This window comes from Haplochromis burtoni, unplaced genomic scaffold (genome assembly GCF_018398535.1).
Source record: "Haplochromis burtoni strain Fernald_Lab_line unplaced genomic scaffold, NCSU_Asbu1 Contig_16, whole genome shotgun sequence".
Classification (NCBI taxonomy): Eukaryota; Metazoa; Chordata; class Actinopteri; order Cichliformes; family Cichlidae; genus Haplochromis; species Haplochromis burtoni.
In genome coordinates this window covers 2,419,557-2,439,384 of record NW_024582377.1, presented here as the reverse complement: position 1 = coordinate 2,439,384, position 19,828 = coordinate 2,419,557, and the positions used below count along the sequence as shown (strand labels likewise).

Below are 19,828 nucleotides of genomic sequence, written 5' to 3'. Positions count from 1 at the left end.
GAAATTTTGATCCACCATGTAATACCATCTGGAAAGCATCTGAATGGCACCCGATTCATTTTCTTTTTACATGACAATAATCCCAAACACCCAACATCATCTTGACAGACAACAGAACAAAAGGCAGCCAACATCCAAAGAGCAGTGAACGTCCTACAAGAAGCCTGGAGAACTATTCCTGTAGACCGCTTGACAAGAAAGCTGCCTAAGAGAGTTCAGGCTAAAGACTTTAGTACTATAGTATTACACTAGAAAAGATATTATCATAATTTTTTGTTATCATAAATCCCCTAAAAATAGATTTTTTGATCTAGTGATAGCATTAGATGAGCTGTAGCAGATCTGTGTCAAACTCAGCAGCTGAAGAGAAATCAAACATCACTAACTTGGGGAAACCACAAATGCCTAAATGTACAGAGTAGTGCTGAGATATTTCAGTTTTCTGAGAGGGATGCAGGACAAGTCTGTCCCACTGACAATGAGTCCAGCAGACACAAAAGAAAAGCCTAGTGTTATGGGGAAAAGTTGAGGAAAGTCACTAGGAGACAAATTGTACAAAACTGTCAAGATGTTTCAGTCTAGATTAAAATGGTCAGGTGACAGACTCAACTAGACCGCGACCCATGCTGTTAACATTCACAGCCTATTCACACACGCTATAGTGACAACTGTGCTAACAATAAGGGCGGAGCAGCATGGGGTATTTCTCAGACAGTTAGACAATCAACATTAGAGTCCCTGTTATTACAAAAGAAATAGAACTACTGAAATGTTTCCCAACATATCAAATACAGTGCAGCTGCACATCCCAGCAGGACAGCTAACCCCATGAATCAATAGGCACATTGCAGCATCATATATAATATAGACAGCCATCAGCTGGGGGACACTTAATCTCCGCGCTAGCCGTTTTTCAATACGCGTGCTTCTGCTTGTCTCTGACCTCAGCTGTACGCATGGACGTTTATATCACTTTCAAAACAAAGCACATGTTGGCGGTCCTGTTCCCGGCAGAGGAATGTATTCAAACAAGGCCCTTTCTCCTTTGTCAGGCCGCTTTTACGTGCTGTTCCAGGTAGACTTGCAGTCATCTCAGCCTAAGTGTTGAGAGCCAGATCTCATCACTTAAATAACAGAAGAATTGATAGGAGCAACAGAGAATCTGTGAAATATCAAGAGATCACGGGGAAAAAAATCTCTTTAATCAGCAGTAACATCCCATCCATACATTCCTGTGCCGCACTCAGTTGCCAGACCATTGTCATCACTGTGATGTGCATTTCTTACAGCTGTTTTCTCCATAATCCTCAACAACGTCAATAGCAGAACCACACTTCTAAGATGCTGATAGGCCAACTTCGGAAGGCACAGCTGAGGCAGAATTTCCCCCAAAAAGCCAAAACAGTCAAAGTCGCGTTTGTGGTAAGCCATTGCGGATGGAGGGAGGCTCTTCTTTCATACTCTGCTTCTTCTAGAGCAGGGGTGTCAAACTCAGTGGGCCAAAATTCAAAACTGGAACAAAGTCGCGGGCTAACGTTAATATTTATTGAAAAATCCTCCTCCAGATATAAGAATGAGTCTTTTCTTATGGACTCAAACAAGTTTTGCTGGAAAACTGAATATGGAACAAGCAAAGCCTAATACTAAACGATATATATAGTAGCTGTATAATACCAGCAGGCCAGCTCTGATAGGAATTTGGTATGGCTTCACGGGCCAAATGTAATTAGGCTACGGGCTAGAGTTTGACACCTATGTTCTAGAGGACCAGCATATGAAGAGAGCTGATGTTTGGGAGGGTTTGGACGCATTTGCATGTAACATGAAATCACTAGATTGTGTACAGTAACGGTGAACTTCCTGGAGAGAACTGAAGTCCCGGCCTGCTGCTGTCCTTCAACAACCCTGATTAAGATTGGAGTCTAAATTGGCCCAATCATCGCAGATGATAAATATCTGCAGCCAATCCAGTTGGCAGTTAATCAGCACCGTCCAATCAGGTAATGAGGACCTGCATGTTGGAATGGGAAGCAGACAACCCCCACGGCTGTTTAGCAGGGAAGAGAGCGCGGTCATGTTCTAAAGACGCATATAGGCGTGCCACATTCGTGTTGTCTCCCTTGTGTGGATCCCTGTCTGCGGACAATTATCTTTGATCAGAGAAACCGACGGACATCTCCTCGGAGGCAGGGGGTGTCTGAAGTGGGAAATGAGTAAGTAAATTCTTTGGTCGAAGAGAACCACCCATAAATTGACTCCCCCCCTCCAGGAACTTGGCAAACCCTAAACCTCCAAACCAAGCTACAGTTGGGTCTGGAGTTGTTTATGGAATAGTGCATGGAAAATTTGTCTGAGAAACATTTTTTCTAGGGAATTTTTATCATCAGATTTAAATTTATTTAAAAAACACACCGAAAAAACAACACTGTACTGTTGCTGCGCGATCTCCCACGGGTTCTGTAAGGAAAGAAGGCCTTTCCAACATGGTACATTATTCTTAGTTAGATGCCAGAGGACGACTTTCTGATTTGTGGTCCCTCTTTAGCGAGCATTCCTGGGGGAAATTTGAGAGAGACCATTATGCAAATCCACAGGTGCATGCCAAGACCAAATAACTGGACTTCTGCCTCCAAGTACTTCAAGATGCCTTCTCCCGGCTCCTGATAGTGTTCAGACCACAGTACGTGGAGTCGTGCCAGGAATATGTGGGTATCGTGCTGATGGCCACAGGACCTGCATAGCCACAGGCATTAAAGATGTTTTCTTAGTTGAGGGCTTATCAGACATCAACTGAGAAAACAAACAGGAGGGCAAGAGTGTACTTCTATCACATCCTGTGTTGCTGCGGCTGCCTCCATATGATGGAAGCCACCCCCCCCCCCCCATTATGCTTTCTGCATTTAGGAATCATACAAATTTTAATTTACCCCTCCAAGTTAAATTAACTTTATTTTCTATTTGCGAGCATGAAGGAGAGAATGAGAAATGCTCGTAAATGGAGGGATTCCCTCTGTGTGGAAGACAAAGTACAGAGGGTTATCTGAAGACAGGAAAGCTCCCTCATCACTGCAGCCAACCTGTCTGTGGGGATTATAGAAGATGCAGCACGCATCTGTCACTCATGGTGAGCTCATGTCACATGCAGAGCTAGTGCCCTCTTGTGTCTAAAACATGCATTCATCGGGCCAAGAAAGTCTTATTCTCAAGCACTACACGTATTCCAGCTTTCTAAATGAACGCCACTTTAGTTTACAGGGTGTTTTAGGGTCAGATCAAGGTCAATTTTCAAACCAGCACATGTGAGGCACCAAACCATAGACTGGGTTTTTGGGTGGAAATAGGGGTGTGTAATAACACGTCTTCAGATAAGATAAATACAATACAGAGGTTGAAATAAGATGACAAGAATTTATTCCATCATTTTTATTCCCATAAACAAAGTAGCTCCATCCAGAGAATCTCAAACATTCATCAGCAGCAGAGGCTCATTAAAAAACCCAAAACAAACAAAAACAAAGAAGTAAAAGGAAAAAATTACCCCACCCTCCCCCCCGGACCCCACCCATCTTCAACTTCATAGGCAAATATTTCACAACATCTAAATCGCTAAAAATCACACTCAGGCCATCTGATCCAAAAAGCATCTAAACAGAAAACAGAGTAGTAAATGATCATGAAGAGCAAAACATTAAGCAACATAAAATTACAGGACAGAACTCAGTTATACTTGTTTACACTGATCAAGTCGTACAAGTAACGCTCACGCTTTGTGCTGGATAAATATGATGTCAGCTTTTGGTACTGGTGCTGAAGGTCAGGTCAACATTGCACAACCCAAACAAACACGAGCGCCTAAACCCTCACAAACTTCTTTAACACTGCAAGATCAGCTAAAGCTCTGACATTCGATTGGCACTGAGGAGCCAATGCAAATAAATCCAACACCTACTGTCAAAATGGGATTTCTTTGCCATTTACTAAGTTCAATCTCTTGAATCAAATTTGACTGCTTACGGGGCAAAACTAATCAAAACACTACTAAGAAGAATGATTACCGATTAACATTTTCTGTTTGCTATGAGTAAACATCACTTTTCCTAAATGCTCTACAAGCTGTCAGCAGACTTCTCCAAATTGGCCAATGACCATGTAAACTCTGCAACACAAAAGGAAGTGCTAATAAATAAGAAAAAAAACTTCATAAAACAAACAAACAAACAAACAAGGAAACACTTCTGTTGGCTCAGGATATCGACAAAACTAACAGCAATAAAAATAAATAGTTTTACAACAATATAACAAAGAAACAGGGCTTATTGTTCAAAGATGCTTTGCTCAGCTTACAGGATGATGGAGCATATGGCTAAAGGTTGTACAGTCAGGGCTGGAAGGAGGCAACTATGAACAAACCGTATGCACGTTTGCCATGCATGTGCATGAAAACACACACCTGTGTCAGAGGATGCATAGGTGGCAAAGGAGATTCTGAGGTAAACCCATGAAAGGCTGTGAATGAGTCAGTCAAAAGCATTATATAACAAAATGTTATACAAGGGCTCAGCCCTCCAACACCCAAACAGCTTTCACATCCACAGTAACCTCTGCATGTGATAAGAGAAAAATCATAACATGACTATTACCTACTATTGTTGAGTATGTTTCTCTCACCTACGCACCTCCCGGGATACAATCAGAGGCAAAGGGCATGAATAAGGCGGGTTTATAAAACATAAAAACAAAGATTAAGGGACAACAGAAACTTTACTTTCAAGACACAATAAGTTAAAATGTAAATATAGAAACAATATCACTTGGCTCCTTTTAAAACCACTTCTGCTCAGATAGAAAAAAACAAAAACAAAACAACAACTTGTAGAAATTATATTAAATCTCAACCCATCAAACGTGCAACAGTAAAGTAAATCCCTTCTCCTTAAATATTAAATCAAAAAGTAACAAGATGAAAACATTTGTATACGCGCTAGTATGTACAAATTAAAGAGTGATATTATAATATTTACATACACACATCAGTCCCTGATCGATTAAGGCCAAAGTGCTGTAGATGCACGTGTCACCCACGTCACATGTAGGCTGCTGTTGCACTTAAGTGTTCCTCAGTTTGCAAAATGCCAAAGAAGCAGTTATACAGTTATACTCAAGGCTTTTGCTCTAGTATTATTCGTCTCTCAAGCATATAAAACTAAGCAAACTTTAGCATCAGGAAATAAAAACTGTCCAAACACCCTTTTTCAGCAGTTGGAATTTTGTCATTTTTGTCTTTTTTCCCTTATACAAAAGTGGAATATTTTATATACAGTAGCACTAGAGTTCATACGAGATTCACTACAGCCTCCTGGGACTTCCTGAAACGCTCGCTCATCTTGAGAGAGGGTATTTATTAGAGAGGGTGAGAGGGTCAACAAGTCCACCCGTTAAATGTGAACGAATGCAGGAAACCAGGGCAAAGGAGCAGTGCTGGTCTCTTGTATGTGTGAAACCACAGTGCCAGTTGATGGAAGAGTCAGAGCATGCCAAAACCCTCACTGCCCTCGCTGATGGCCAGCTTCAGCATCTTGTGCAGCTCCTCGTAGGAGTCGTAGGTAGGGAGGCACAGCTGGTTAAAACTAGACAGACACAGAGAGTCAGCATGTGGTTGAACTATTGTTGATTTGAAAAGGAGAACGGGCTGATTTTACATTATTTCTTATGTATAGAGAAAAAAAAATCTAATTAAAAGACCAAAAACGGAAATGATTTTAAACATTTCCAGACGTGATACAGCAAAACACACCATCACAGAGCTCTATTGTTTCCAACAACTATTAAAAACATATCAGTGAGCCATGGTGTTGCAGTGGGGGTTTTTTTCACTCTCTCACACAGTTTATTTTGACTCAGTCCCATGTATGCCATCCTGTTGCTGCCATAAAAAACTCATTAGTATGTATAAATAAGCCACTGAAGCTATTCCACAGAAATGTGCTATTTTCTCCCGTTTGAATAACATTTTTTTGTACAATTAAAGCTTTTTACTGTACGTGTGATCTGGTCTTAAAGATTTATATCATCAGTGAGAAGACTGTTGGTTTTAGACATGATGCAGGATTTGGCAGCAGTCAGAAAAACACATAGCAGCACTGTTGAGGCATGTTTTTTTTCTCAGTATGTGTGCTTCTACTCACCAGGTGTGTGCAGTGGGCAAAGTGCTATGTGTGGGGGCAGCGATGATCTGGAACGAGGGGCAAAGAGTGTTGAACCCGCCGTGGGGTAGCTGAGAGGAGCCAGTGGTGAACTGCAGAAGACGAGCCAGTTCTTCCTGCGTGAAGCTGGACACCACCGCCCAGAACCACTTCATCACCTGAGGGAAGGAAAAAGGAAAAGCAAACAAGATCAGACATTTCCACCAGCTGCTAGGGAAGAAGGCAAGATAAGAAAAGCGTCCGTGACATACCTTCTCTCGGAAGTGCCATGATCCACCAACAATCACAGCGTGGGCCTTGAAGTCCTGTACGTTTATGTCACCAGTGCCACACATCAGCAGCTAGAAGCACAAAAATCCATAAATATCCGGTGTTGATTAAAATGTCAGCAGGACTTAATTACAATACATCGCACATACCTCCAACTCGTTCTCATCAAATATGGCTAGCAGGTTTTCTGGAACCAGTTCATTCAAACCTGCAATTGATCAGGAAAAATGCACCAATTATGTGCACATTACCAGAGATCTCAAATGAGAGGAACTGGCAAGAAAAATACAAATATGCAGCTGTGTGCTAGCTTCATTGCCTTACCTTTAAGGAAATGTTCCACCTCATCTCTTACCTGACTGGCCAGTCTATACTGGGCCAGCAGGTTAAGATAATGCATCTTGTTTTCATTGGTCACAGCAATTTGAGCTCCACCAGATATAAGCTCCACCACCTGGAAGAGAGGACGACGGGGTGAAAATGACATTTAAGGTATGTTGAAAACTGGCAAGTAACAGCAAGAACCAGAGGAAAGAATTAGTACATATAAGACCAGAAACCCTGTTAAAAATGTCACATTACTTCTCAGCTAATTTATAAATATTTGGGCAATTCAATTTAATGTTAAAGAAACAATTTGATGAAGTAACGTCGTTATTTAATTAAAAATCTGCGAGTCTGAGCTCTGTTTCATCACAGATTTATGCAGCCAGCTATTTGGGTGATATTTTACAAGTGAACAACAAAGTTTATAAAGAATGCCAAACTCTACTCGTCCATCCTTTTATATAAACTCACCACTCTTCCTCTTTTAAGAAAAATTGAGGCTCTAGCCAAACAAGCAATATGGTTCGTTTTGCTTGGTTTACTGCTTCGATCTCCTGGGATCTCCTACATCAGTACTTAAAAAAAAAAAAAGAAAATAAGGGGAGGTTCCTTTCCAAAGTGTTGCCTCACCTTCTCCAGCTGTCCCGACTTGCTATACTTCTCCTCGGCAAACACCAGGTCCATTTCACTCACGTCATTGTTTAGGATGAAGCACACTTTAGTTTTGTAGAACTCCTGGTCGTCCGTCTCAAAGTACTGCATGTGGAAAACCAAACGAAAACCCAGGAAAAAAAAAATTAAATTTTTAAATAAACACGGTACTTCATCTTCTAGCAGGGAAGGATAAAAAGATGACTGGGTGGACTGGAGTTCTCAACTTTGAAAGCAAAGTTATTTGGATAAACAGCCAAACACATTGGGTAGTTTTCTGTTAAATAAATAATGCCAAGAAAGAAATGAGGTTTCTTGGCTTTGTCAGGAATGTTTAAGTGATGAGATAGAACAGTTGACACTAGAGGATAAACAATAGAGATGTGACCTTCCAACTTCTGAGCAAAGTGTCTCTTTAATTGGAATGCACTGCGTTCCATACCTTGTAGTTCATTCTCAGGCCAATGATTTGGGCCAAGAAGGAACGTGTAAAGCGAGCTCGAACCAGCTGTTTGTAGGCTCCACCCAGAGCAGACTCATACAGACATTTCCCTACAACGCGACCCGCAAACTCATACATCTTTAGGCGCAAGTGGGGTGGCCTCTCGGGATTTGGGTGTACCTGGAAAATGAAGACGAATACTCTCTGTGAGTTTCAAAACTAAGTGTTGATGGTGTATACAGAATATACAAAGGGTTGAAAACAGAAACTCACAAGGCCCTGGTTGTTGTCACTGAAGCGGGTGAACAATTGATTCGATGTGTCAAAGAGGGTCTTGCAAATCAGTTCAAACCACTCCCTGCGTGGACCGCCCCAGTCCAGAGCTGCAGAGGAAAGATTTTAACGCACCTTAAATCCTTTTCTGATTTTAAGTGAAGTGCTTGAGGCAAAATTTCTCCAATAGGCCTCGTGTTGATTGTGCGTTTACCTTCCTCGTCCTGAAACACGACCTCAAAGTTTTTACTCCAGTCAGACACTGAGAAGTTCCTCGTGGCCTTCAATGACTGAACAAAGAACAAAAACGACAATTGAAACAGTCTATATGATCATAATGATCACGTCACTGTTATGATTACACCTGTGGTCTTAAAACATAGCTTATAATAAAAAAAATAAAACAAATCTGAGTAAATAGAACGTCCTAAATGTAAAGCAAAAAACACTTGGAAACTGAAATCTCAGAGGACTGACGTGTGTGTGTGTGTGTGTGTGTGTGTGTGTGTGTGTGTGTGTGTGTGTGTGTGTGTGTGTGTGTGTCATACTCAGATGGTGAAATCATGCCTCAGATTAACACGCACCATTTGGTTAATGCAAAATCCTGTAACTCCTGCCAAGTTCAACTCGTATACAGGAATATATCAGACATGTGTACTACACACACAGAGACAAAAGGGAGCACTGTTTCACCGTGTTTGGCATCGTAGAAAAAACATTTTGGAAAAAGGTCAAAGTGACATGTGAGCTGATATTTAAAAAGGCTTTCCTCTAAACCTTTTTTTTTTTTTTAAATCAGAAAACATTGGTAATAAATGTTTTTGTTAATAAACCTCGGACTTTAATGCTTAACGTCATTCTGGTGCACTGTTTTGGAGAAATAAATTACATTCCACATATTACACACTGGATTAGACAAATTATGTCTATTCTTCTGCTTTTCCACTAGAAAGAATAACATACGGCGTAAGACTTACTGAATCCAGAATGGCGTGTCGGCTGACTTTTAGGCAGGTCTTGGTGCGAGGTCTCTTGGAATGGATGTGCCTGAGTTCACGCTGAAAGAAATTCACCTTGTCTTGGAACGTTTCAGAGCCGCCTGAAAACAACATTATTAAATTACTACTACAGTTTTCCAGAGACGGTATTTGCTAAGTGCAGATCGTGCAAAAGTAACGGCGTTCCACTCAAACAAACCAATATTCTTGTGCAGGAAGCGAATGAAGGTGGCAGCCATGATGTTCCTATCCTTGCAGCTTAGCTCCACAGGAGGCTGTATCCCATCATCCACTACTAGAGTTAGGTACTTGTGAACTGGGTCAGGACCATAATAGGTAAACTAAAGAAAATAATTCAATTAAACATTAACCACGTATAAAACAAAGCGATCTAAAATATATATACCGATTCTCCAGGATTGTCTAACATTAGTTCTGCTTACCTTTGTTCCTGGACATACTCGAAAGGTGAAAAGGCGCCATGGAATAATTTTCAGGTAGAATTCCTTCACGGATAATTGCTGTTTGAAAAAACTCAGGTTCAATGCCCTCATATTTTCATACCGGCAGTTTTAAAATCTCTGAATTTAAAATAAATAAATTGGAAGAGACAATAAGCATACAAGAACAACTGAAGTGTTTCAACTATTACTTCATAAAATATAATCCAGGTATTAAAGCTTTTGTGTAAATAGGTCTGTATGTATGTGGGCACTGATCTAGAGGACGAGGACAGTAAAGGTGATTCTGGTTCCAATACCTAACCATTATATTGCCACCGGTCACTTACCTTTGGCGATATGTAACAGTAGACCTTTTTTGGTTTCTTGACCTTCTCAGGTTGTCCCTCCACAGGAGAGTCATGTTCATCCTCCTCTTCTCCCATGGAGGGCCTCCTCTGGGGAGCCAACAAAGAGGAGGCTGGTAACTGCCACGATGAACTGCTGTAGTTCCCACTACTGTAAAGGTATGCCTCAAAGTAGATGCTTATGCCAGGAGTGGATACATTCTTCTCCACGCAGGCCTTTTCATTCTCTGCAATGTGACATGCAAAGAGGAGCATTAGGCTATGAAAACAGTAGCTAATACATTTCTCTTCAGCACGTACAAGCTGCTCACCACTGAGAACAATTATGTCAAATTCCCCATTGCTGAGCGGCTGATCCTTGTAGGAGATGCGAGCCCTGAAACAACCAGTCTTCTTCAGGGTCAGTCTCAACAGGACCTGGCACTGCTGCTTGTTGACTGAAACAGATTTGCTGTAGAGGCCCTCCAGACTGTCATCATCTGCTGTGCCTAGCTGAAAGAGCAGAAAGACTACAAATGAATCCAAGCTTAGTTCTAAAGCTAATGGTTGTGCAATTGTGCAACTTAAGAATAAAAACTAATCCTAGGTTTTATACTAGTCATCATCAAGAAAATAATCTCAGTTTAATGGGTAAAAGAACAGGAGTTTCACTCGCTTACAGAGTGCACATGGACACTGTAGTTTGCTTCATCTGTCAGAGATGTGGAGTTACTAGTAGGGTTTCCATACTCGTCTCTGGGCTCAATTTGTAAAGTGTGCCGCTGTCCGTTTGTTAGCACCAGGGTGGAGAAATGGTAGGCTATCTTGGTTTTGGATGGAACAACGGTACCTGAAGTGAAAAAGAGAACAGAAATATAGTCATCCAAAATAAAGACTTTGTTTTGACATGTAAACTGCATGAAAACATTTTATGCATCTACCTGGCTGGAATATCTTGTAATAAGGGCTATAGGCCACATTCAGTCCACCCAGCTTGACTGCAACCTCATAGCGTCCAGCCTTGCGTACTGTAAAAGCCACTTTGACTACATTGGACTCTGGGTCTTGCAGGACTTCCTGTGTGACAGGGATGTCCAGGGCCAGTTCAATGTGGGTAATGTTGACCCTCAGCCCCACAGGCCGATGTGCTGGGAAAGGCTGACCATTCTTATAGAACAGCTGAAAAGGCGAAAATAGAAAAATAAAAAGTGTCATTTAATACTGAAATGAGATTTTATTATCATCTCTTTTTCCGTTCTCAACATCTAGAATCTAGTGTCACCTGGACTCTGAAACTCATAGTCTGTCCCACTTCCTGTGGTTCCTTCCAGTCCCACGACACTTTGCAGGAACGTGGGTCCAGGTAGTTTCCCCGGACATAGTCGTAGATGCTACGATCACCGCGTCGCCCTGGATCCTCATTCTGCAGGAAGCTGACCACCCTTGCCGCAAGCTCACAGAGGAACTTGATGGTAAAGACAAACGCTATGATGGAAACAGTAATTCCACCTGCCACAAGAAGGAAAGAAGCACAAGAGTTGGAACTCATGTTTGCAAAAAAACATTTCAGTATTAAAATAACTAAAGTTTAAGCAACGTTTCATCACCAACTATTTAAAAAACAAAACAAAAACAAAGAACAGCAGCACCAACTAAAGCCAAAGTGTGAGCAGGAATAAAAATCAGTCACAAACAAGTAAACACCAACCATATCAACTCTTACACTACCAGATAATGTTGTACTCACCAATCACGTAAAACATGAGGTCCCTTATCAAGAAGCACAGTGCCACACTACAGCCAAATATGAGAGCTCCCGCTGAGAAGACAGTAACACAATGCACTATTGATTACTTCAATGGTAGAAACTACTCACTTCCTCTTCCTTGTCTGCAGAGTCCGTGTCAATGCTTGCACTTTCCTTTGTCTCTAGCACATAGTTTTCTTATTATGTAAATTCGGGTAGGTCTTCCATACCACTAAATTTATTTTTAAATCAAATGCAAAGAAAGGGTGTGACAAAAATGTCCAGCTTTGTCCTTTAGTATGAAAAACCACACCCTGTTAAACAACAGGAAAGCTGGTAAGGTAGAGAGTTGTTTTGTTGTCAGACAGATGAAGTAACACATAACTTCTCCATTAGAGAGTTTGAGCTGCTTTCAAATGATCTATGCTTCTTTGAGTAACATTTGTGAAAACCCTTGAAAAGACTAAGCAAACAGTACTTCAGTTTATATCTTGTATCTGAATGCCTGTTGATACTTTGCAGCTGGGGAACACAACCACAACTAACATTCTTTAAAGGCAACAATAAAAACGTGATCAGGGTCTCACCAAATGACCACTTCTCATTCAGACGTCTCTCAGCGAGGCTGTGCACCAGCCGGATCTCGTAGTCCTGGTCACGACTCCCCCTGGAGGTCTGGAGGATCTTGATGCCTGTAGACAACTTTATGTAGTCTTCGTAGTAGTAGCCCCAGGCAGCTAAAGAAAGCTGCAGCTGACTGTCAAACTGAGAGAGATCATCCAAATTCATACAACCCAAGGTCTTCAGTCTGCAGTGTAAAACAAAAAGTGAAAGTATGTCAAGCAGGTAATAGAAATGAATCTAGCATTAAGCAACCGCCTTTCTTTTAGGCTTCGGGACTGAAACCTAACTTTAACTCAAGGTCTGTTAAACAAGAATGCAGTTCCAACCACACACACAACCCGTCCGGCATGCTTAACAAAATCTGGTTTAAGTACAATTCAGGCCAGGAGCCTCAATCTTATCTCCTAAACTACTCCAGTATTGCAAAAGCTACATCGGATGACATGTTCCAACAAGCCTTTTTCAAAATAAATAAAATAAAATGAAGGAAAAAAAATAATAAAATCTAATTCCTGTGGTGTACATGGAGGAGGAAAATACTGGATGAGCCAACAGCAAAAGATTATTAGAATTATAATAACGCTACTGTCCAGATTAATGGAAAATCATCTTTGGTTCACCAAGTCACAAATCAATAATAAATAAATATACTGATAATTATCAGCACACATTAATAAATATACAACAGAAAACTTCAGAAAAAACATCACAGCATCACTAATTGCCTCTGGCACAAATGATCCCTCATACACATTTTTACTAGCTAGAGGCATCCTATAAAATCTTCCTGACAACATTAGCTCGAAATCAGATCAGCAACAATGGACTGGATAAATACAGTGTATTAATAAATACAAAGAAGACCTTTAATCCTCTAAAACAAATGTTCATACTGTCTCTGTGTCAGCTGACACCGAGATCATGCAGGGAAAAGGGATAGCTCAGAGTGGTGGCCCCATGACTGGAAGGTCGGGGGTTCGATTCCCCTGAACAGCTACCCTGAGGTATCCCTGAGCAAGGTACCGTCCCTACACACTGCTCCCCGGGCGCCCAGTGGCTGCCCACTGCTTCACTGAGTGAATGGGTTAAATGCAGAGAGGAATTTCCCCATGGCGATCAATAAAGTACACTTTCTAATTACGCTTTCACAGCATGATCTTTATGGGCAAAAATAGAGATTAGTATAAAATATTATCTGAATAACTAAAATCAAATCAACTGTAAGACTGCCTTTTCTATCCTTTGTTAATCAGCATGCGCGATGCTGTCTCAGTTTAATATGTACATACTGACAATAATGGTACAACTAATACTAAAAGCAACTTTAAATCCCCACTTACACTATATTTTGATAAAAAAAAATTAATAATTAACTTTGTCTTTTTCAGTTCTTTACTGAACCAAAAGCACAGAAAAAAATGATGTGGGCAATGAAGGCTTACATAAAAGCCAACAGCAGTGGAGGCAGCTATAGTGTTGCAGCCATGACCTTCAGAAATGTGACACTGTATCCCACTAAAAATGTCAGGAATCTTCCTAACAAACAGGATTTTCCATGTTTCCGAAACAAAGCTGACCTCTAGAAACATAACAGTTTACTCAAAAAAAGAATCCCAGCACACTTATTGTTTTGATAGCGCAATAACTAATACTAATCATAGCTGGTTCTGTTTGAATCAGAATAAAGCACCCAACACATATAAAGAAACATCTGCATTACTGCAGGGTCTCACAAATGCAGTCTCTAAAGAATGCTTTTTACTGCAGTGACCCTCCAAAACACTGCAGCCTACACAGCTCAGTGTCAGCAGACTCCGCTAGCCGTGAATGGAGAGGGTGCCCTCAAGTGGACATAAATAAACCTAGTGTGTGTTAACCAACATGAAACAACTTAAAAAGTGTTTAAAAAAATAAACAAAATCTTAGAAATCACCTGGAATAATCTATATTTATGACAAGGCAAAAAGTAATTGATTACATCAAAGGGTTGCTGCTCATACCAGATTAGTAGAAATGTTCAAGTTAAGACCTTTCATTGCTTACGTATGATAATAGTGCTCCAGGTTCTGGGAGCAAAGCCACTCCTGGAAGGCAAAGTCTCGGAGCAGCTGGATGTGAGCCTCTGCAATCTCCCTCCAGCGCTGCTGTTCCTTCACCACCTCTTCCAAACGACTAAGAACACTCAGACTCAGTTCTTCAAGTGTGTGTACATCTGGATGGCACATGAACAGCATATACAATCTCCAATACTCATACTTGCCAGTAAATCCACATCAGTATAATGACCCGAAATGTCTATATCCTCATTAAAACCTACTATAATGAAAGTTTAAGCCTGTGCTGTTTGTATGTGCATGCCACTGGCATTAATTTAGTCTGAATGTTTAGTGATCAAAACAAAAATATCATCAGAGTCAAACCTAGAGGTAATGCAATCTCTCTGAAATAAACCCATAGTAAATCCAGTTGAAAGTGATACTTTTGCCTCTGTTACTTCTGCAAAAACTCAAGTCTTCTCACACATATCACTAACATCAGCTTGCTCTTTAAAAGAAAAAGAAATCAGCTAAATGTCTGTATTGTTTTGGTCAGGTAGGATTGAAGTCAAAGGTGATCCACTGACCTTCAAATAAGTTTCTGTATTGAGAGAGGTTATGTCCTTTGAGCCATTCCTCGATCTGACTCTCTTTTCCTTTCTTCCAGCGCACTTCCCAGAAAAAGATCCACGACAGTGAGCAGAAGAGGAAGGTCAGGAAGAAACGGCGGTCCATCAGACCATCTTTCAGCCTTCACTCAGACTTCTCCGTGCTCAAACACCAAACACCACCGAGTTATTCAAATCTCCTACAACAGAGGAAAAACGAGTTTAGCCAGATGGGATTTTAAATGGTAATGGTAAATGGCCTGTATTTATATAGCGCCTTACTAGTCCCTAAGGACCCCAAAGCGCTTTACATATCCAGTCATCCACCCAGTCACACACACATTCACACACTGGTGATGGCAGCTACATTGTAGCCACAGCCACCCTGGGGCGCACTGACAGAGGCCAGGCTGCCGGACACTGGCGCCACCGGGCCCTCTGACCACCACCAGTAGGCAACGGGTGATGTGTCTTGCCCAAGGACACAACGCCCGAGACTGTCCAAGCCAGGGCTCGAACCGGCAACCTTCCGATTACAAGACGAACTCCCAACTCTTGAGCCACGATCGCCCCAAAAAAAAGAAAAAGAAAAAGTTGCTCAAACAAGCAGTAGATGGAAACACCAAGGAGCCCGGCTGTAGACTGTTCTGTCAACAAAGCATGAATATTTAAATGTCCAGAATAATACGAAACCCGTGGCATTGAAATATGTATGAAAAACGAGGCTCTGACAAACCTTTTAGTAAGGACAAACAGGGTCAAAGATATGCAAGTCAAATCCAATGAGAGACCAACAGTGCAGCTACTGATTATGACAGATATTGATAACCATTCTGGTCTCGCTAGCTCAGCTGCCAGCACGTTTTCACACTATCTGCTAGCTAAAGAAATAACATATTCAAACAGAAAGCTTAACTAGAATTTATTGGGAAGGTCAAAAGCCCCGGAAGGTTAACTGCAACATCATCAATTCTCTCTGGTCTGTTGACACAGTGGGAAGGCTACCCTTAACAACTGCTACAGTAGCACTCCGACCAGACAACACAACGCTAACAGCTAGCAGAGTTAGCCCTGAGTGTCAGCGTCCTTTCAGAAATCTCGTCGCCTGCCCCAAAATGGTTATTAAGGTGCATATCGTCACAGGTGCCTTTTGCAAAACCACGACTACACAAAACAAAACTGAACAAATGCAATATTGTAATATAGCCAAACTATTATTAAACACTGCAGTTACCTTCGTCTGCGAGGCGCTAGCGTAGCCACCGGAAAATGCGCAGAACGGGCGTCGATTTTTGATTACGTCTGCGCATTGCTAACACGAGGGTAGCAAGTCGTACTTGTAGCCGTTCTGTGGGTTCAGTCACTGAAATTTGAAATGGTACGTAGTTTCTCACTGTATCAGAGTAACATCACCGACTTAACAATTGTTGTTAGATAACTTCTTTTTTTTTTACTTGAAGGTTAGAAGGTTTTGGCAGATTTGCCGTTAAGCTAACATGCTAATGCTAATGCAATGTTTCCACATCGGATCTTTAGTCGCGACGTTTTAAAGGTTAAACAGTGAACGGTATCTTTTTTTAAACGAGCGTTAACGTTTCAAAAGGTTTTGAGTAGGTTTTGTCACTCTATTTAAAGAAATTGGATATTAACACAGTTGAAGTTTCTGCTGTTTAGTGTTGGTTGTGATCAATTTTGGGCTTCATCAATGCAGGGGAAGCAGAAAACGAAGAGATATGCAGCGATGAAAAGAATGATCAGTCTCAAGGACCAAAGAATGTAAGTTTCGGCAGTGCTTTCTGCGTCTCTGCTTTATTTAGAGCCATGTGATTCATTGCTTCACCCACTTCCCACGTAAAAAGCTGCCACAACTCCTCGTTTGTTTTGTAGAAAAGAGACAGACCGAGCCAAAGCAAAAGAGAAAAAGAAGAAAGACCCTTCGCAGCTGAAGGAGAGAGAAGTGTAAGTTAGCCACGAAACAGAAATACGCATTGGATCGTTAAAAAGTGTTTGATCATGAATTTGGTTTCATTTCTTTGATTTTTGTGCAGGACTAAGTACCCATCGTGCCTCTTTTTTCAATACAACACTCAGCTTGGCCCACCATACCACATTCTGGTTGACACAAACTTTATAAACTTCTCCATCAAGGCCAAACTGGACATTGTTCAGTCTATGATGGACTGCCTTTATGCCAAATGTAAGTATTAGTGCTCAGTGGGAATTTTTTATGAAAATAATAAAGTTGCTGTATGTCACTTGTTTTATATCAGCATCCAATAAAACAGAAAGTTTATATTAATTTTTTAAATAAATTCCATCCTATCCAGGTATACCATATATTACAGACTGTGTAATGGCTGAGATTGAAAAGCTTGGAATGAAATACAGAGTCGCACTCAGGTAAAGGCTGCTTGATGTAAATAAGTGTTTCAAACTTGAATGCATTTAAAGTTATGTTTGTTATTGAAACAGTCTTCACCTCGTTTATTTTTTGTAGGATAGCAAAAGATCCAAGATTTGAGCGTCTGCCTTGCACACACAAGGGAACTTATGCCGATGACTGTTTAGTCCAACGAGTAACACAGGTAATATATGCAATTAAATGTCAGTGTTAATTTATTTGCACCAGCTGTTTGCTTGTCAGCACACACAAGAGCTGAACAGTAAGGTAACACAATTAGGTAGCCTTAAAAATTGACCACAGAAAATAAAGGAACTACGTAACCAACTCCAAAACTCTTTAGAGTGGAGTCTTTGCAGCTATTCCCTAAACAAAGAAATTAGGTAAAGGATGTAGAGAAAAGGTCTGCTGCAGTCTGCTGTTTACCTCAGCTGGTGTCCTTGTGCATTTACTGTGAGAACGCTATAAAATATTGTGAAAGGAATCCGATATGAGTATATGAGCTCACTTCTGTCTGATGACAGTGACACTGATGGTTTTTGCCGCTGTTAGTGGTGTTAGTAAGACTTTCTTTGAAGTGGAACAAACATTGTTGGACTTAGAAACTTACTGAATTAACTTTCATAAAATGTGACAATGTAATAAAACTGTTCAACAGATGGAAAATTGATTTTTAGGACACTTTAGCCTAACAGTAGCTGGAATAATGTTAGCTTATAATCAGCTGCTGTTGTTTAGCCAGCTCATTGTCAGCTTTCCGGAAATGGCAATGTCAGATATCTAATCTCTATCTGTCTGATCTGCTGATAGTAAGAAACAGATGATAAAACATAGGTATGATGCTGCATCTCTTAAGTCTGACTTTGCAGACACCGATTGCAGATTTGATGAGGCGAGTGGTTACCCTGTACTCAGGCTGAAATTAAACAGAGTAGTTCCAATAGTGAGAACCCAGCTGAAGCGATTAGTGTTTTGCTGTGTGCTACATGTGAGAAAGGACACTTTCAGACAAAGTTAAAACCAGATTTTTCTCAAGATCGTCCAGGTCTCATGTGCAAAAATCACCTCAGAGTCTCAGTTTCCAGAACAGCTGATTGTAGTTAGATCAGTTAATTCTGTGTTATCACTCTGAGTTCAGGTTGTGATATGTTCCGAGTATATTATATTAGTGATATGTGGTATTTAAACAAACAACAACAAAAAACAGGCTGATCAAATTAATTAGAAAACAGGAAGGGAAAAAAGTCCATGAATTGCATTTTATTTTGTGTGTTCCACTCTTTTATTATTTACTCTTGATTTGAATTTTCCTTTATGGATACCTTGATATCAAAGCACATATATTCAGAATCTTTGTCATTATACAAAAGTAAAAGTGCAACTAAATTATATGCAAAGAAGGCAATCTTATTAAACATTTTCTGAGGTACAGAACATAAAAACTAAAAATTTTGGTAAATAAACAGGATAAAATATATATGTATGTGTGTATTTGTAGAAGGAATCAAATAAGCAGTTCAGGTTTATTAAAGAAAACCAGTCAGTAAGAAGAGGAGTGTGATAGAGTTCAAAGTTTACACTAATCCTGCTTTCTGGAACAGTTCTCTGATAAAAGGCAAATTGCCGAATAGTAACTGTGATGTGTATAAATGTCCATTTTCTAACGCTGGCTATGTTGCTAAGGGGAGATGTAAATTATGTAAAAATATTTCTGCAGCACAAGTGTTACATCCTGGCCACTGTTGACCGAGATCTGAAGAGGAGGGTCAGGAAGATCCCTGGAGTGCCCATCATGTACATCTCAAACCACAGGTAGCAGGGTTCTGCATTTTAATTAAAATATATGGCAGCTTTGATTGTAGCTATTTTATTTTCCAAGTGTTTTTCAAATATAAAATTAAAATAATGTTATTGCTAACTTTGAAATCAATTTGTTCTGATTCTAAAAACAGGTATAACATCGAGCGGATGCCTGATGACTACGGTGCTCCAAGATTTTAATGTATCTACAGCTGACCAAGAAGTGTAAATAGACTGAAGTTTCTTGTTGATTATTCCTTTCATTTGTATTAAAAAATATTGAGGATTGAGGCTTATTTTGTTTTCTCTGGATACTCCTGCTTCCTCGTACAGTCCAGAGACACGTACATGTTAGGTTAATATAACAAACACATTAACTGGGGATTGTGGTTTGACAGTATGGGTGAGTTTGAGTGTGAATGATTGTGATGATCACCTCCTGTGATAAGCTGGTGACCTGTCTGGCGTGTATCCTTCCTCTCACCCAGTGTCAGCTGGGATTAGATAAGCCTTGAATGGATGGAAGTTTCATTTAGTGAGGATGGGGTGTATTTGATCACATTTCAAACTGCAAAATAATTTAATTGAGTGATTTGTTCTTGAAACATTTTGTTACAATTTTTTTTTTTCATTGAATAAACGTGTTATTGAAATATCTTCT

The 19,828-nt window shown here is 40.4% G+C and overlaps 2 protein-coding genes across 6 annotated transcripts; one reads left to right on the top strand and one right to left on the bottom strand.

Annotated features, from left to right (window-relative positions):
• Positions 1–5,288: 5,288 nt before the first annotated feature.
• arel1 (apoptosis resistant E3 ubiquitin protein ligase 1) lies at positions 5,289–16,289 on the bottom strand. 3 transcript variants are annotated; one of them, XM_005916844.2, is made up of 22 exons: positions 16,201–16,289; positions 14,946–15,166; positions 14,366–14,534; positions 12,286–12,506; positions 11,699–11,770; positions 11,234–11,460; positions 10,893–11,130; positions 10,632–10,801; positions 10,284–10,464; positions 9,955–10,199; positions 9,608–9,685; positions 9,364–9,505; positions 9,144–9,265; positions 8,381–8,456; positions 8,167–8,276; positions 7,894–8,073; positions 7,431–7,556; positions 6,798–6,927; positions 6,623–6,681; positions 6,455–6,544; positions 6,186–6,361; positions 5,289–5,627 (listed from the first exon to the last, which is right to left on the bottom strand). In XM_005916844.2, exons 2-22 carry the CDS (start codon positions 15,091–15,093, stop codon positions 5,525–5,527), a joined length of 3,063 nt encoding a protein of 1,020 aa, XP_005916906.1. In that variant the 5' UTR covers positions 15,094–15,166; positions 16,201–16,289; the 3' UTR covers positions 5,289–5,524. The 3 variants fall into 3 exon arrangements, with proteins under 3 accessions (XP_005916906.1, XP_042074174.1, XP_042074173.1); XM_042218240.1 differs by lacking the exon at positions 16,201–16,289 and adding an exon at positions 15,703–15,844; XM_042218239.1 differs by lacking the exon at positions 16,201–16,289 and having other exon boundaries at positions 14,946–15,244.
• On the top strand, positions 15,916–19,824 carry fcf1 (FCF1 rRNA-processing protein). 3 transcript variants are annotated; one of them, XM_005916845.3, is made up of 8 exons: positions 15,916–16,093; positions 16,678–16,742; positions 16,854–16,925; positions 17,015–17,163; positions 17,294–17,366; positions 17,464–17,551; positions 19,085–19,179; positions 19,320–19,824. In XM_005916845.3, exons 1-8 carry the CDS (start codon positions 16,082–16,084, stop codon positions 19,366–19,368), a joined length of 603 nt encoding a protein of 200 aa, XP_005916907.1. In that variant the 5' UTR covers positions 15,916–16,081; the 3' UTR covers positions 19,369–19,824. The 3 variants fall into 3 exon arrangements, with proteins under 3 accessions (XP_005916907.1, XP_005916908.1, XP_005916909.1); XM_005916846.3 differs by lacking the exon at positions 15,916–16,093 and adding an exon at positions 16,237–16,344; XM_005916847.3 differs by lacking the exon at positions 15,916–16,093 and adding an exon at positions 16,379–16,576.
• The last annotated feature ends 4 nt before the right edge of the window (positions 19,825–19,828 follow it).

What these genes read in the sequence shown, in the direction of transcription:
- arel1 (XM_005916844.2), bottom strand. Translation starts at nt 15,093, where the DNA reads ATGGACCGCCGTTTCTTCCTGACCTTCCTCTTCTGCTCACTGTCGTGG. An exon ending in ACAGTGTCCATGTGCACTCT is followed by an intron (nt 10,465 to 10,631) that starts GTAAGCGAGTGA and finishes CTGCTCTTTCAG; the next exon opens with CTAGGCACAGCAGATGATGA. An exon ending in ACTGTTACATATCGCCAAAG is followed by an intron (nt 9,686 to 9,954) that starts GTAAGTGACCGG and finishes TTTTTCAAACAG; the next exon opens with CAATTATCCGTGAAGGAATT.
- fcf1 (XM_005916845.3), top strand. An exon ending in TAGTCCAACGAGTAACACAG is followed by an intron (nt 17,552 to 19,084) that starts GTAATATATGCA and finishes ATATTTCTGCAG; the next exon opens with CACAAGTGTTACATCCTGGC. An exon ending in ATGTACATCTCAAACCACAG is followed by an intron (nt 19,180 to 19,319) that starts GTAGCAGGGTTC and finishes TTCTAAAAACAG; the next exon opens with GTATAACATCGAGCGGATGC.